A 16,645-nucleotide genomic window follows, 5' to 3' on the forward strand; every position below is an offset into this window, starting at 1 on the left:
GGGCTCTTCATTCTTTAGATCTTCCTCAAGGTGCTCCTCCTTCAGGAAGCCCTCCTTGATCCACAGTCCCCTGGGATCACTCACTTTGGCGTGGACCACTCACCAGAGTGTAGAGACAGGTCTTCACCCACTGGGAAGACCTCTCTGGAAGTAGGTACTCAGTCCCTCTGGTCCCCATTTCCCCAGGACCTAGGTGTCCCGTTGCAGAATTTTTTGAGGATCCAGATGTGGCGCTCCTGAGTCCTGGGAATGCAAACACCCCAATCCTCAGGCCCTCAGGGATCCCCGGTGTCCCTTGGCCTTCACCTCCAGGTGCGAGACGTCTGGATTCTTGGATCAATCCATTCCCAGCCCCTCTACAAACTGAATGCTCACAAGAGCTGGAAGAGCGCTCTCTCTCTCTCTCTCTCTCTCTCTCTCTGTGTGTGTGTGTTTTGGAAAGAGAGAGAGAGAGCACATGAGTGGGGGAGAGGGACAGAGGGAGAGAGAGGATCCAAAACAGGCTCTACACTGAACAATGAACATAGAGCCCGATGCGGAACTCGATCTTACAACTCTGGGGTCATGACCTAAACTGAAATCAAGAGTCAGACACTCAACCAACTGAACCACCCAGGCGCCCCCTTAATTTTCTTTTTGAATTTGTGTTTTGTAGGTGAGGTAGGAAGGGATATCATGCATTGAGTTGGAGGGATTGGAACCTTGGCTCACACAAGGTGCCACCTCCTGCCACCTCCCGCCTCCCTGGGACAGGTTCTGTCTGCCCTTCCCTCCCTGCCCCTGCTCTGTGATCATTGCCACCCTCCAGCTTCCGCAGGGCCTGGGTGCACCTGGGACAATCAGGGCCATGCACTTGTGCCTCATGGCATCTCAGGGTGGGGCATGGCAGCGGGCAGCTGTGCACTAGAAGGGGAGCCCAGCAATCCAATCGCTCCGGTTGCGGGACAGGGTCTGTAGGTACCTGTGAAGGTCTGGGCTCTCAAGCGCCCAAGATGTTTGTCTTTGGGAACATGACATTGAACACCAGGAGGGGTGGAGAAAGATGGCAGAAGAAAGGAAAAATGCAGTTCTGTTTTAGTACCTTTAATGGCACTCTTTCCTGCCTTTTGAACCGGGTCCCCCTATTTACATTTTGCACCAAGCCTCACAAATTAGGTAGCCAGCCCTGCCCCTTGACCCCACCCCTTCCCAAATTGTGTGTCCCAGAGGCAGTGGGTCTGAGACAGGCTGGGGATACCACTGGCCTCAGAGCCTGCCTTGGCCCAGGGACAGGAAAACATAGTAAATTGGGCCCCAGGGTTGTCTGAGGCCCAGGCATGACCTCCACGGCCGGAGAGCCGCCTCCACGTTGACCCCTGCGTCCACCTCTCTGGGGAACCAGATTCTAAATCACTTTGCAGTGACCTCCGTGAACAGGAGCAGGGAAGAGTAAGTGGAGGCCCCACATTCACACCTCCCTCTGCTCTCTGGTCTCGGGCCAGGTGGGGGTCAGCGCCCGGGATCCAGGCAGGCCTGAGCAAGAGGAGGCTCCCCACCCTTGGGTACCACTCCCTCCCAAGATGCTAGTTCTTCTAGTCTGGCCAGCTGGGGTTCCTCCCTGAAACTCTCCCACGCGGCTGGGGCCTACAGGGCCTCCTGCTCCTGAACGCACAATAGTTACAGTATTATTACCCTGCCTCATTCTATGTCTCAGGAGATAGGGGTTTTCAGACCCTTTTGGCAAAGGAAGCAGCTGAAGTTCAGAGAGGGAGTCCCAGCGGCTCAAGGTTACACAGCAAGAGGGCGCAGGCAGAATTCAGTTTTCAGGTTGTCTGATGCCAGAGTTGAGACTTTGCCCACTGCCTCATTCATTCCACCATGAAAGACACTCCTTCCTTTACTGTAAAACAGATATCTCAGAGCCTCAGAGAGGTGAAGACACTTTCTCAGGGTCACACAGCAAACCATCAGTGGGGCTGGGATTTCAAGGCTGAGAGGCAGGGGCCCATGCTGGATGACTTCAGAAGTAGTCATTCACTTTCTCTCTGTGAGCCTCAGCATGATCCCAAGTGACCCCACCTATATGACTGAGGCGCTAGTCATTATTGGGAATGGGGGTGCTGAACAGGGTCTGGGGAACAGGTAATATTTTTATGAACACAGCCGCTCGTTTTCCCGGCAGAGATAAATCATCTGAGCCGGGAGAAACAAAGGAAGGTGAGAGATGTAACTTATACAATGATGTAATATAGTATATAAGATAAATAATACATAATCTGTATAAATACTACAACATAACAGTATAATATACCATAACATAGCAGTCACTTATATTGGCCTGGATATGGGGACGCTTAGTCATTTTGTGGTTTGCACAACGTTCTTGTTTGTTTCTGAATTCAGACACGGTAATGCAGCGGTCTTGAGTGTCTCGCTCCCCCAGGTCACAGTGTGGCCCCGTCTGTGTTAGGGTGTAACAGAACACCATGGCCTCGCTGTGGGTGCCTGGCCAGCTCCCTGCTGTCCGGGGATGCTTTTCTTCCTTACCTGGAAGACTGTCCAGCATCGTCACTGGTCTCCTGCATTTCTCTCTCCTTCCAGAATCTTGTCCTGCTTTACACAGAGGCCACAGTGACATTTCTTCTTTCTCCCCATCCCCTACTTCCTTTTTTAATCATGTACACTTAGTGAAATATGTAAGTATACAGCTGGGTAATTCTTTTTTTTTTAAGTTTATTTATTTATTTTGAGAGAAAGAGAGCGCGATCAGGGGAGGGGCAGAGAGAGAGAGAGAAAGAGAGAGAGAGAGAGAGAGAATCCCTATCTGCATTGTCAGCCCCGCCAAGGGGCTCGAACTCACGAACTGTGAGATCATGACCTCAGCCAAAATCAATAGTAGGATGCTTAACCGACTGAGCACCAAGGCACCTCTATAGCTGGATAATTCTTCACATATTTGTACACACATGTAACTATTGCCTGTGTGAAGATAGTGGGGGCTCATCACTATTGCCCCTTTGGGACAAGGTAACCCCTGTTCTAGAACCTCATGTAAATGGAGTTCACTGTATGTTTTATTTGGGTAAGTCTTCTTCTTCTTCTTCTTCTTCTTCTTCTTCTTCTTTTTAAGTTTATTATTTTTTTTAGTACTCTCTACACCCAACATGGGGCTGGAACTCACAACCCCAAGATCAAGAGTTGCATGCTGCACCCACTGAGCCAGCCAGGTGCCCCTGCATAAGGTTTCTTGAGCTCCACATAAAGTTTTTGAGATTCATCCACGCGGCTGCAGATGCCAATAGTTGGCTTGTTCTCACTGCTGTGTAATATTCCATGGGGTGAGTGAACCACTCATTCTTTTTCTGCTCTCTTCTTTGTGGATATTCGCATTAATTCCCAGATTTTGATCATATTAAAAAGCAAGTCTGAATGTGTCCTTCCCTGCCGCCGATTTAGACCCTCTCAAAGCTCACCCACCTTTCTCAGAATTAATTCAAATCTCTTCGCTGGGCCTGTAATGTCCTGATCCGTCTAGCCCCTGCCTGGCTCTTCGGCCTCAATTTCCACCTTCCTCCTCTTTGTTTCCTGAGCTCCAGGCACACAATGGTCCAGGCTACTCCTACCCCTAGATCTTTGCACGGCCCCCCTCTGCTTTGTAATCTGCTCTGCCCCCGGGGTCTTCAAGAGCACAACTTGAAGGACATCCTCAGGGAAGCTTCACTGACCAACCAGCCCCCACTTCCAGACTCCATACCTCCTTGGAGCTACCTACACTTCTTCCTTCATTGTTCCAGTTGTATACAACAATTTGTGTGATTACTTAATCTCTGTCCCCTCCCCCCCCGCCCCAATCAGACAGTGAGCTCTGTGAGGGCAGGCACCGGTTCTGTCTTAACCTCCAACAGCAGTCCCGATCAAAGCTGGCACATGGTAGGTACTCATTAAATACAGCAGCAAGGGCCCCGTGTTGAGTAGACCCTTTCCCCATTCTGAGCCTCCCTACTTTCCCCTCTACCCCCCAAACACACAGACTTTCTCCGGGGAGCTGTCGGGGAACCTTGACTCCCACCCTTTCCCTCCTTGGCAGCTGCTGGGTGACGCACCCAGGGGCGGGTGCTCCGCCCCACAGCGGACGCTGATTTAGCCCGGTTGGGCAAGGCCAGGGTTGCCTGGGGGGAGGTTACTCATCCCGGGCTCAGGTAAGAGGGCCCAGGTTGGGAGGCGGCACACCCAGGGGGGACGCCGAGGGAGCAGGACCTAGCCATGGACCCTGCCAGGAAAGCAGGCGCCCAGGCAGTGATCTGGACCACGGGCTGGCTGCTGCTGTTGTCGCTGCTGCTTGGAGAAGGTGGGTGTGCTGCGGGAGGGGATGGAGGAGGTCGAGTAGGGGCTCTGGGAAGGAGGTCTCTCCTACAGAGAGATCTGTGGGGACGATCTCCCATTCTGAGCAGAGGGGGCCTGTGGGAAAGATCGTCTGTCCGGGTCGAGGGGGCTGTGAGAGAGGTCCGTCCCCCAATCTGGCCAGAGGGGAAGGATCCCCCGCCCTGGTCCGAAGGAGCAGTGGGAAAGGATCCCTCACCGAGCTAACTGGACTGCGGGAAAAGTTCTCCCATTCTGAGCGGAGAACGGGGCGGGGGGTGGGGGGGGGGAAGGTGTCCCTCCCATCCAAAGCAAGGATCCCCCGATCTTGGGCAGAAGGGGCTATGGGGAGGATGCTCCCACTGTAGGCATAGGCGGCTGGAAGGAAAGCGGCACCAGATCTGTGGCGAGATTTTTACTCCTGTCCCGGAAAATGGTGGGCAATAGCATTGTCACGTCCCGGGGACAGAGGGCGTGGGAAGGACTATTTCTCCTTTCGGGGACGAGGCTTCGGTAGGAATCGCTTAGTTCTGCTCGGCCCTGCGCCCCCAGGAGCGCGGGCCCTGGAGTGCTACAGCTGCGTGCAGAAAGCAGATGACGGATGCTCTCCGCAGAAGACCAAGACCGTGAAGTGCGCGCCGGGCGTGGACGTCTGCACAGAGGCCGTGGGGGCGGTGGAGACCAGTGAGTGGGGCCCTCGGGTCCATTCGTACCCCTTCGAAGCTCCTCCAGCCAGGCCCCGCCTCCTTTTGCCCCGCCCCTTCTTCTGAATTTGTCCGCACCCATTCACCGCCCTCCAGGACTCCCTTTCATCCTGGCTGGAGCCCTTTAACACCACTACCGTTAGGGCTTAGATGGGTGAGGGGCTGCCGAGTAACTGACTGGGGTGAACTGGGAGATCCGGGATCGGGGACCTGGTCCCCTTCGAGGGCACACCCTATCCATTTCTGCTCCACCCCTGAGACCTCCCTACCCACTCTGTCCCTGCCAGAATCCTCTATCCAGGCAGGCCCGTGGTGATGCAGACCTTTCTAGGGCTCTCCTCCTAGGTTCCCTAGACTGAGGCTCCGCCCCGCTGGCCCACCCCCGGGGGAAGCCCGCCCTTCTCTGAGGCTACAGTTCCCGGAGACCCCACCTCGGTCTGACCCGGTGCCCTTTCTGTCAGTCTCCCAGTTCCTTTATAGGATGCTTTCCGCGGTTCCGCCCCTCTGCCGCCGAGCCCCGTCCTAGCTCCACTCTTGGCCCTCCTCCTCGATTTTGTCCAGAGTCTGTCCGCCTGTCTGTTCCCTCGGACTCAGCTCTTTGAGGTTCTGCCCCTCCGTCTGTCGTCCTTCCCCCGGCGATCGGCATTCTGAGGCCCCTGCCCTTCGACTCTGGCCTGGCTACCGTCTGGCCGTGGCGGGGGGAGGGGGGAGGAGGAGGAGTCCACTCGAGGCCCCGCCCCCCCGCCTCCGCTCACCCCGCCCCTTCCTCTCCGCAGTCCACGGGCAGTTCTCGGTGGCAGTGCGGGGCTGCGGGTCCGGACTCCCGGGCAAGAATGACCGCGGACTGGATCTTCACGGGCTTCTGGCCTTTATGCAGCTGCAGCAATGCGCCCAGGACCGCTGCAACGCCAAACTCAACCTCACGTCGCGAGCGCTCAACCCCGCAGGTCGGTGGAGGCGGGCCCTAGGCCCGAGGGCGGAGCCACACCGCGGCTGAGCCACTGGGTTGATCCCCAGCTGGAGGCGGGAGAACTGCGCCCGGGCCGGGGGCGGGGCCACGCGGCGGCAGGCGGGGCCTCGTCGCTGTAGGCAACGTAGCGGGGACGCTAAGCGCGGGCCAGGCGCTGGGGCCGGGCTAGAGGCCGAGCTCGGTGTACTAGGCTGGAGGGACTTTGGGCGAAGCCGTGCTGCCTGAACCTTCTCGACCCCTTCCTTCCGTCGCGCTCCCCTCGCAGGCAATGAGAGTGCGTACCCGTCCAACGGTGCCGAGTGTTACAGCTGCGTGGGGCTGAGCCATGAGGCGTGCCGGGGCACGGCTCCACCTGTCGTGAGCTGCTACAACGCCAGCGAGCGCGTCTACAAGGGCTGTTTCGACGGTAACGTCACCCTGACGGCAGGTGAGCGAGCCAGGAGGAGGGGGCCTACAGTTGTGCCCTCTCTGGTCTCATGGGCGGTGGGTAGTCCCTTTACCCAGAGGGACGCATCTCCAGCGCATTCTGGAAAATTGTAGGCCAAAGTTCTCGTCTCACCCTAGAGCGTCGTGAGAAATGCAGGCCTATCCCCAACGTAGCGTGGGGCTACGGTTGCTTTTGTCCTAGAGGTTTTTTTGGGAAATACATTTCCATAGAGGTCTGCCTGGTGCAGAGTGGGACGACGTGCTTTGGGAAATGGAAGCCTCCAAGCTTCTAGAATCCAGGGAGTCTAGTTGTGACTCCTCAAAACTCAAGGGGTCAGGGTCCCCACCCAGCCACCTAGGAGAGAGGCCACCTCCTGGCCTCTGTCTCAGGGAACCCTGGGAGACGTCCTTCAAACGCCTCTTCTGCCAGGGGTGTTATGGGAGATGTAGTTCTGATTCTTAAGACTAAATTTTGGCAGGTGCAGGAGAGAGGGAGATGGGAAATACGATGATAGGGATGCTTGTTTCGCTGTTTGGTCTCATGAGAGGTGTATCTCTGTCCAAACTCTCCAGACTTTCTTCCAAGGCATTGTGGGACTTGTAGTTCGTCCTACACACCTTTCCTCTCCAAAATGGAAAACGTGGTCCACCAAGTGCCAAAGACAGTGGGACAGTGTTTCTCAAAGTGGCGCTTTTTGGATTAATGGATGTAGAGCCCCCTGTCCCCTGTTTTGGGGGTTCTTGCCCTGGTCTTGCCTTTAAGTTTCCTTCTGGCTCTGCAACCCTCCAACCACCGACCTCCCTGTGTCTCCCTCCTGCAGCTAATGTGACTGTATCCTTGCCTGTGCGGGGTTGTGTCCAGGACGAGTTCTGCACGCGGGATGCGGTGACAGGCCCAGGGTTCACACTCAGTGGCTCCTGCTGCCAGGGGTCCCGCTGTAACTCGGACCTCCACAACAAGACCTTTTTCTCCCCTCGGATCCCACCCCTTGTCCTGCTGCCCCCTCCTAAGCCCACCACTCAGGCCCCAACCACCTCTGTCACAACCTCTACTCCAGCCCCAACCACTCTTGTCTCTGCCACTAAACCCACCACGGCCAGCCAGACTTCCCCACGGGAAGTACATCCTGAGACCTCTCAGAAAGAGGAATCTAGCTTGGCTGGAGGTGCCGCTGGCCACCAGGACCGCAGGAATATGGGACAGCACCCTACAGGAGGGGGGGCCCATAATAAAGGCTCTTCAACTTCCTCGGCTGGGTTGGCAGCTCTAGTGTTGGCCTTGGCTGCTGGCACCCTACCATGAATTTTGCCATCTAGAAACTTCCATCTTGCCTTATTCCCCAGCCCTGGGTACCCTCTCTTCCCATGACTTCCCTTTCTCCTCACTGGACTGGGCTGGCCCAGCCCCTCTTCTTTCAATCTCCGCCCCCCCCCCCATCCCCAGCTTCTGCTGCACTGGTTTGCGGCTTTGGGAAATAAATTTACCGTTGTATATATATCCTGCCAGGGTGTTGTAGCTTCTGGAAGGCAACAGGTGTATCTCCCTCTTCTTGGTCTCTCCCTGGTCTCCTCATGGTGTCTCTGGGCAGAGAAAAGTCAGGGCTGTCACAGGGAAGATGGGAGAAACACTGATAAGCTTTCTATTCACCTTCTTATAGCCAGTCCAGAATTTGGGGGGGGGGCGCAGAGCAGGATAATGGTTCCCTCCTCTGCTGGCTGGTGTCCCTGCTCCCCGTCCCCTCTCTGTGGGAATCGGTTCAGCATCTGACTTCCTTATTAGACTGTGAGCTCCTCAAGGGCAGGGACCGCGCCTCAGGCCTCCGTGTGGTCAGTTTCTGGCACATGAAGGTCTCAATAAAAGTTTAATTCCTTTGTATAAGCGTTTCGAAGGACTCATTTCTTACACTGACCTCTTAGTGTCGCCTCTTAGCCGAGCTAGGGCGGGAGTGTCAAGACCGTTCGCAGAGAAGCTGAGACCTGGAGCCACAGCCCAGGGGGGAGGTTGGGGTTGGAACTCCTGTGCTCTCCTGGGGTTTAGCCAGCTTGTGGGCGATCCCACCACTGGTGAAGGGGATGCCAGGTGAAAGCGTTAGGCAGTGGCGAGGGTGCCTGGGGCTTTTAGCAAGGTTTGGGCTCAGAGGGGAACTCTGCTTAATGGGTTGTCCCCCATTGCCAGGCCCCACCCACCTTGTCATCTGTTTGGTCTCCCAAGGATTGTGTGGTGGGCTTAGCCACTGCATCGCACCTGTCCAGACGTCCCACAGGTGCCGCTGTCAGTCTGTGTTCGTCTAAGCTCCACCTCCTTCTCCTCCAATCAGATGAAGGTGTAGGGGCCCAGGGAGGAAAAGCCTGGCTTGAGCCTGAGGCCCCGGCAGGCTTTGCAACTGCTTGATGGAAGGGGGACCAGATGTGGGCAGGAGTGAGATAGTAACAGTGATATTTCCGACATCACTATTAATGGGGAGTAGTAGTATGACAAAACAAGAGTAAATAATGATTACGGGGACAAAATGGAAAATTAATAAGAGCACGAGCAACAGCAATAATAACTAGTTACGGAATGTTAATCATTTACTTTTTTAAAAGATTTTTAACGATTATTTTATTTATTTTTGAGAGACAAGAGCATGAGCGGGGGAGGGACAGGGAGAGAGGGAGACCCAGAATCCGAAGCAGGCTCCACGCTCCGAGCTGACCGCACAGAGCCCGATGCGGGGCTCGAACCCATACACCGTGAGATCATGACCTGACCTGAGCCGAAGTCGGACGCTTAACCGACGGAGCCACCCAGGCGCCCCAATTTTTTTAAAAAGTCTTACCACGTGCCAGGCCTGTACCAAGGATGTTTGCGTCCACAGTCTTATTTTCCATTTACATTCTCAGAAGGGATGGCTGGGGAGACCAAAGCTCACAATTGGTAAAGTGATTTAGCACCACAGCAGACCATCCATGTATCTGGTACTGTGTTAAGTGCTGTACTTGCATTAACACACTTAATTTGTACAGCCATTCTGTGAGGTAAGTATTAATCATCTGCATTTTACAAGATGAAGAGACGAGACCCAGAGAGGTTGAGACACTTGCCCCAGGTCACCCAGCTAAAAGTCACTGGAACCCAGATGTGAACCCAAGAGGTGTGGTTTGGCTTTACTGAGCGTGACCAAGATAGCTGTGACTTTTCCCTCAGCTCGACTAAACTTTAGATAGTCTTCTCTCTGTTTTTATTTTATTTAAAAGTTTTTTTTTTTTTTAATGTTTATTATTTTTGAGACAGAGAGAGACAGAGCATGAATGGGGGAGGGTCAGAGAGAGGAAGACACAGAATCTGAAGCAGCCTCCAGGCTCCGAGCTGTCAGCCCAGAGCCTGACACGGGGCTCGAACTCACAGACTGTCAGCACAGAGCCCGACACGGGGCTCAAACTCACAGACTGTGAGATCATGACCTGAGCCGAAGTTGGATGCTCGACCAACTGAGCCACCCAGGCACCCCTACTTCTCTCTGTTTTTAAACCGCTGACCTCCCTCTCATCCAGGCCATTCCCGAATCCAGATGGCCTAACCACAGGGGTCCCAGACCTCGCTTTTCTTAGAGCATTGACTTTAGAAAACTTGTCATTATAAATTCTTGCTCCGTCCCTTTGAGAGATATGTAAATATCTTTAAAAGCCGCTTGCCAGTTTTACAATCCAGGAAATGTCGGTCTCAGGGGACCTGGGAACCATCTCTTTGGAATGTAAACATCTAAGGAGATTGCCCCCCTGTCTCCCAGTTTCCCTAAGGGGGTGAGAGCCTAACTTCTGTGGGCACCTTTTTCCCAGTTGTAAAACTGCCTCCTGTCACAGAGACACAAGCACGTTTCCTTTTCCTTTGGGGAAAGCCAGTTAGCAAACGCAGATGATCTAAGATCTCCCCTTAACTCCAGCTCTTAAAAACCCACCTTCTCTTTGTTTCAGTTGAGTTCAGACTGAGCTCTGGCTTCTTTTCCCTCCTGCAGTACCCTCCCCCCCCCCCAATAAAGTCCTCCTTCCCTGTTTAACGCAGTCAGGTGCACTTTTGTTGGGCAGAAATCATTTACATCCAAAATCATTTGTGGCTTACCGAGAAAAATAGTCTGCAGTGTATCAATCTCCTTATCATTAGCAAAAATCATTTGCAGAGTTAAATCTAAACTTTACAGAGTCTGGGCCCCAATCAACAATAAATAGGACATCCAGGGGCACCTGGGTGGCTCAGTCGGTTGAGTGTCCGACTTCAGCTCAGGTCATGATCTCAAGGTTTGTGAGTTCGAGCTTCGCATCGGGCTCTGTGCTGACAGCTCAGAGCCTGGAGCCTGCTTCGGATTCTGTGTCTCCCTCTCTCTGACCCTCCCCCGTTCATGCTCTGTCTCTCTCTACTACAAAAATAAATAAACATTAAAAAAAATTAAATAAATAAATACAAAGCTACATTAACCAGATAATCCTTGAGTGGTTCTGTGAGCGCTCCAGTAAGATGTGAAAAATTTTTAAGGTTCTGCTTTTGTCTAATTTATACATTTTAGATCAAGCATTGCCCCACAGAAATACATTGCAAGACACACATAAGCTACATGTAATCTGGGGAGTTAAGCATCCGACTGCAGCTCAGTTCATGATCTCACCGTTTGTGAGTTCGAGCCCCGCATCGGGCTGTCTGCTGTTAGCGAAGAGCCTGCTTCAGATCCTCTGTCTCACTTTCTCTCTGCTCCTCCCCTGCTTGCTCTCTTTCTCTCTCTCAAAAATAAAATAAACATTAAAAAAATACATGTAATTAAAAATTTTTCTAGTATCCACATTAAAGAAGTAAAAAGATGTGGTCAATTTTAGTAATTCATTCAACCTCATATATATGAACATTATCACTTACAAAGTTAATCAGTATAAGACCATTATTAATGAGATATTTTTGTGGGGTTTTTTTATACTAAGCCTCTGGAATCCCGTGTGCATTTTATGCTTATATTACGTTTCAATTCACACTAGCCACATTTCAAGTGCTCAATATCGAAAGCTTTGGAACTTTGTATATAAGTGTAAGGCTTCACTTACTCAACGGGATGTATATCATGGTTTGTTTATTCTTCTATTGATGGATACCTGTGCCGTGTCCAGTGTGGGGCTATTATGAATAAAGCTGCTAGGAATATTCTTGTACGCTTGCTTTTACAGACAGAAGCTGTCATTCTTCATGCATAACTTCTTAGAAGTAGACCTGCTACATTAGAGGATGTGGGTATGTTCAGCTATTAAGAAACTGCAGAGGGGCACCTGGGTGGCTCAGTCGGTTAAGTGTCCAACTTGGCTCAGGTCATGATCTCGCGGTCCGTGGGTTCAAGCCCCGCCTCGGGCTCGGTGCTGACAGCTCAGAGCCTGGAGCCTGTTTCAGATTCTGTGTCTCCCTCTTTCTCTGGCCCTCCCCTGTTGATGCTCTCTCTCTGTCTCAAAAATAAATAAATGTTAAAAAAAAAATTAAAAGAAAAAAACAAACGATCGATGCTGACCTTAGTGGGTTTATGTTGGAGAAGTAACAGGATGTTTACATGGTCACAAATGATCTCCCTGTGAGATCTCCCTCACAGGAGGGAATATTGACATAAAAAGAAAATACCCTAGGGCACCTGGCCAGCTCAGTTGAGGAGCAGTGCGACTCTTGATCTCAGGGTTGTGAGTTCGAGCCCTGTGCTGGATGTAGAGATTACTTAAAGATAAAATCTGTAAAAAAAGCGTTGGGGGGTGCCCGGTGGCTCTGTCGGCTGAGCGTCCAACTCTTGATTTTGGCTCTGGTCATGATCCAGGGTCATGGGATCAAGCCCCGCGTTGGGCTCCACGCTGAGTATAGAACCTGCTTAAGATTCTCTCTCTTGGGGTGCCTGGGTGGCTCAGTTGGTTAAGCGTCCAACTTCGGCTCAGGTTGTGAGCTCGTGGTTTGTGGGTTCGAGCCCCACGTCGGGCTGTGTGCTGATAGCTCAGAGCCTGGGGCCTGCTTTGGATTCTGAGTCTCCCTTTCTCTCTGCCCCTCCCCTCCCCTCTCTTAAACATTAAAAAAAAAAAAAAGATTCCCTCTCTCTCTCTTTCTCTCTCTCTCTCCCTCTCTCCCTCTGCCCCTCTCCTCAGCTCAAGTGCTCTCTCTGTCTAAAAATTAAAAAAAGAAAAGAAAAGAAACGAAACCCCGGAAGCACCACTTTAACCGAATGATCAGAGTTAACATCACTAATAATGGGACGGACACACAGCTTGGACCTCCTGATACGATACCCGAGAAAGGACAGGCCTCACTTTTGTGCTATTGGGCAAAACGTGCCCAGCCTGAATCTAACTGTGTGGAGGCATCAGACGGGCCCAAACTGAGGAACATTTGACAAGTGGCTGACCTCTGCTCCTCAAAAATATCCCTGGCAGGAAACAAAGAATGACAGAGGCCCTGTTGTACATGCAAGGGGGGTAAAGAGGCCTGACAACAGAGTGCGTGTATGAGTCAGGATTTTCTTTTGCTACAAGAGACATTATTTAAGCAATTGAAAAGAATCTCAAGGAAGTCCACAAATGAGATCATTTGTGTTCCGTGTTAATTGCCTGATTTAGATAGATACACTGTGCTTATGTAGGAGGAATGTCCTTGTTTTTATGAAATCCACATCAACCTGTATTTAGAGGTCAAGGGGCAACATGTCTACCACTTACTGTCAGGCTGTTCAGGAAAAAAAATATTTATACAGAGATAGTGAAAGTGGTAAAATAAATGTGGTAAAATGCTAACTCAGGGTAATGTGGTTGAAGGGTAGGTGGAAATTCTTTGTTGCATTGTTATAGTTTTTCCTCTAAGTCTGAAATGATGTCAAACACTTAAAAAAATTAAGAGGGAACCATAGTACCCCACTAAAGCAAATAATAATAATGTACCTGCCTCAGAGAGTTGTGAGGATTAAAATAAGTTCATATACATAAATGGCTAGGACAGTAACTGGCATCTAGAAGGTGCTGGCTACGTGTTATTATGTCTTAAAAAAAATTTTTTTTAACGCTTATTTACTTTTGAGAGACAGAGAGAGACAGCACGAGCAGGGGAGGGGCAGAGAGAGAGGGAGACACAGAATCCGAAGCAGGCTCCGGGCTCCGAGCTGTCAGCACAGAGCCTGACGCAGGGCTCGAACCCACGAGCTGCGAGATCATGACCTGAGCTGAAGTCAGACGCTTAACCGACTGAGCCACCCAGGTGCCCCTATTATTTCTTTGATCTTTATGTCTCTGGAACATCACAGAAAGTAGATGTTTGCCAGGTAAATGCTTGCTCCTTAAGGCATCCATTGTTTCTACGTGCCGGGCACTGAGGTAAGCATTTTATAGGCACCACTGAATGCCCTGCGCGGTCTTGTAGAATAGAGCTAGCATTGGTTTTCCAACTTTTATTATAAAAAAAAATCTCACCCAGACCAGTTGGAAAGATCATGCAATGCACATTCCTTTGCGCTTCACTTAGATTCAGTAACTTCTAACATTTTTTTCAGGCCCACTTAATGATGCTCCATTTTATAGATGCAAACACTGAGGTGCAAACAAGATTAAGTCACTTCCTGAAGGTTTTCCTGAGCTGGGATTTGGACCCAGGGAATCTGACCCCAGAGGGTGTCCCCCAGATATGTTCGACATTGCGGGACACAAATGGGGAGGCCCTGCCCTGACCTTCTACAGCTCCCTGTTTAGCGCAGCACCATTCAGTATGGTGGCCACTAGCCACGGGCAGTGTATGCTTTTAAGTCTAAATTCATTAAAGTTAAATACAATTTAAAATTCAGTTCCTCAGGGCGCCTGGGTGGCTCAGTCAGTTGAGTGTCTGACTCTTGATTTTGGCTCAGGTCACGATCATAGGGTCGTGAGGTCAAGTCCCGCTTCAGGTTCCACACTGAACCTGGAATGTGCTTGAGATTCTTTCTCTCTCTCCCTCTGCCCCTGTCCCCGACTCTCATGTGCACTCTCTCAAATAAAATAAAATAAAATAATAATTAGGGGTGCCTGGGTGGCTCAGTCAGTTAAGCGTCCGACTTCAGCTCAGGTCATGATCTCGTGGATTGTGAGTTCGAGCCCCGCCGTATGGATGGCACAGATATCAAAATTCTCATTATTAGCACACTGGACTCCAGTGGAAAAGACCTGTGATTTCAACCCACGTGACAGTGGTAATGGCAGTGAGCATCGGTTAGAGAATATGGCAGCACCAGACTGGGGGGAAATCTAACCAGCTGGCCATTTCCTCCCCTCACTCTTCACTCTATTTTTAAACCTTCCATCTGCCCTCATATGCCTATTACTTTTTCCTAGTTTCCACCCTACCTCTGACCTATCATTAGCATGAATTCAGTCGTTAGCACGCTGTAATCCTTTCTTTTTTAAATGTGTATTTATTTTTGAGAGAGAGAGAGAGGGAGACACAGAATCCGAAGCAGGCTCCAGGCTCTGAGCCGTCAGCACAGAGCCTGATGTGGGGCTCGAACTTACATACCGCGACGTCATGACCTGAGCCGAAGTTGGACGCTTAACCGACTGAGCCCCCAGCCCCGGAGGGCCCCAAGTGTGTTCTGTGCCAATGGTCTTGACTGAACTTTCCCAGCCTTCCCGTGGGCTGAGTCAGAATTGCTTTTGTGGCGCAATCCGTGTCTCTCCTGGGCTTGCTTTAGATTAGGTAAATCTATTCATGGGAAGAAGCAGGATGTGGAGTTTGAGGTGGGACCGATCCAAGCTCATATTCTCTGTTTATTACCTGTGTGAATTTGGGCAGTGACTTCACTTCTGCGAGCCACCTGTCGTATCTGTAAAACGGCCGTGATCACGCGTGCTTCCTAGGGGTAGCGTGAGAATGACGATTAGGTCTGTGAACAGCCCTGGCTGGAAAGAGCGATTAGTTATCGGTCGCTGCTGAAACTCTGTTTCTGTTTTCTCCACTTGGAGTTCTTCAAGGCAATAGGTACCTTGTGTGACACAGAATGTCAAACGCCAGGGCAAGATCCGGGGTTTCAGTGCAATGGATTAGAAATCTCCCAGGAGTGGGGGGAGGGGGGCGCCCGAGTGGCTCAGTCGGTCGAGCGTCCGACTTCCGCTCAGGTCATGATCTCATGGTGTCATGGGTCCGAGCCCCGAATCGGGTCTCTACTGTCAGCGCGGAGCCCGCTTCAGATCCTCTGTCCCCCTCTCTCTCTGCCCCTCCCCCCCTCAAAAATAAAGAAACATTAAAAAAAAAGGAAAGAAATCTACAAAGTGCGCGTTCAAAGGTACCATCAGGTGTCATGACCATGGTTTGAAACCCACTGGGGGTTTGTGAGCCAGTGGGCATTGTCCCCTGACTTAACTCGTTTATGTGAAAAATCTGACAGTGTTACCTCAGTGCAAACACGATGGAATGTGGTTGTTAACCCCCCAGCCTGATAGAATGTGCTCTTGCATTTGTCATTTCATCAAATTTGTCATTTAATTAATCTGGAATACTCCATCCCCCTGCCCCCCTTAGAAAGAATCATTGTTGAGGCCTTGAAAAGTAATCTCTAAAAAAAAAAAAAAAAAAAAAAAAAAAAGACAAGAAAAGTAATCTCTAGATTCCACCCTAATAGAACTTCCTGTGGTGACAGAGATGTCCTGGAGTCTGTGATGTGCAGCCCAGTGGCTGTGAGCGCATGTTGAAAAGCAGTGAGAGGCGCCTGGCTGGCTCAGTCAGTGGAGTGTGCAACTCTTGACCTCGGGGTGGTGAGTTTGAGCCCCACGTTAGGTGTAGAGATTACTTAAAAAAAACACCGTGTTTTTATTTGAGAGAGAGAGAGCAGGAGTGGAGAAGAGTGGCAGAGGGAGAGAGAATCCCAAGCAGGCTCCATGCCCAGCGGGGAGCTCAATGCGGGGCTCGATCCCGTGACCCTGGGAGTATGCCCTGAGCCCAAATCAAGAGTGGGTTGCTTAACCGATTGAGTCACCCAGGTGCCCTGGGTATAGAGATTACTTTAATTTTTTTTGATGTTTATGTATTTTTGAGAGAGACAGAGACAGAATGAGAGTGGGTTGGGGCAGAGAGAGAGGGAGACACAGAATCCAAAGCAGACTCCAGGCCCCGAGCTGTCAGCACACAGCCCGACGCGGGGCTCGAACTCACGAGCTGCGCTATCATGACCTTAGCCGAAGTCAGACACTCAACCAACTGAGTCACCCAGGC

At 51.4% G+C, this 16,645-nt stretch overlaps 1 protein-coding gene and 1 long non-coding RNA gene across 2 annotated transcripts; one reads left to right on the forward strand and one right to left on the reverse strand.

The window, feature by feature from the left end:
• The first annotated feature begins 3,144 nt into the window (after positions 1-3,144).
• Positions 3,145-8,314, forward strand: LYPD3 (LY6/PLAUR domain containing 3). Its single transcript, XM_047077940.1, has 7 exons — positions 3,145-3,317; positions 3,835-3,909; positions 4,010-4,327; positions 4,891-5,022; positions 5,819-5,989; positions 6,278-6,439; positions 7,260-8,314. The coding sequence occupies exons 3-7, from the start codon at positions 4,243-4,245 to the stop codon at positions 7,739-7,741; spliced, it is 1,032 nt and encodes a 343-aa protein (XP_046933896.1). The 5' UTR covers positions 3,145-3,317; positions 3,835-3,909; positions 4,010-4,242; the 3' UTR covers positions 7,742-8,314.
• LOC124511068 (uncharacterized) lies at positions 4,739-5,915 on the reverse strand. Its single transcript, XR_006961817.1, has 2 exons — positions 5,474-5,915; positions 4,739-4,990 (listed from the first exon to the last, which is right to left on the reverse strand). It is a non-coding gene; the product is annotated as an uncharacterized LOC124511068 (long non-coding RNA).
• Positions 8,315-16,645: the final 8,331 nt, after the last annotated feature.

The sequence above is a fragment of the Lynx rufus genome, unplaced genomic scaffold (genome assembly GCF_022079265.1).
Source record: "Lynx rufus isolate CCGP_SWC_20201006 ecotype Redwood Valley unplaced genomic scaffold, mLynRuf1.p SCAF_16, whole genome shotgun sequence".
In the NCBI taxonomy this organism is placed as follows: Eukaryota; Metazoa; Chordata; class Mammalia; order Carnivora; family Felidae; genus Lynx; species Lynx rufus.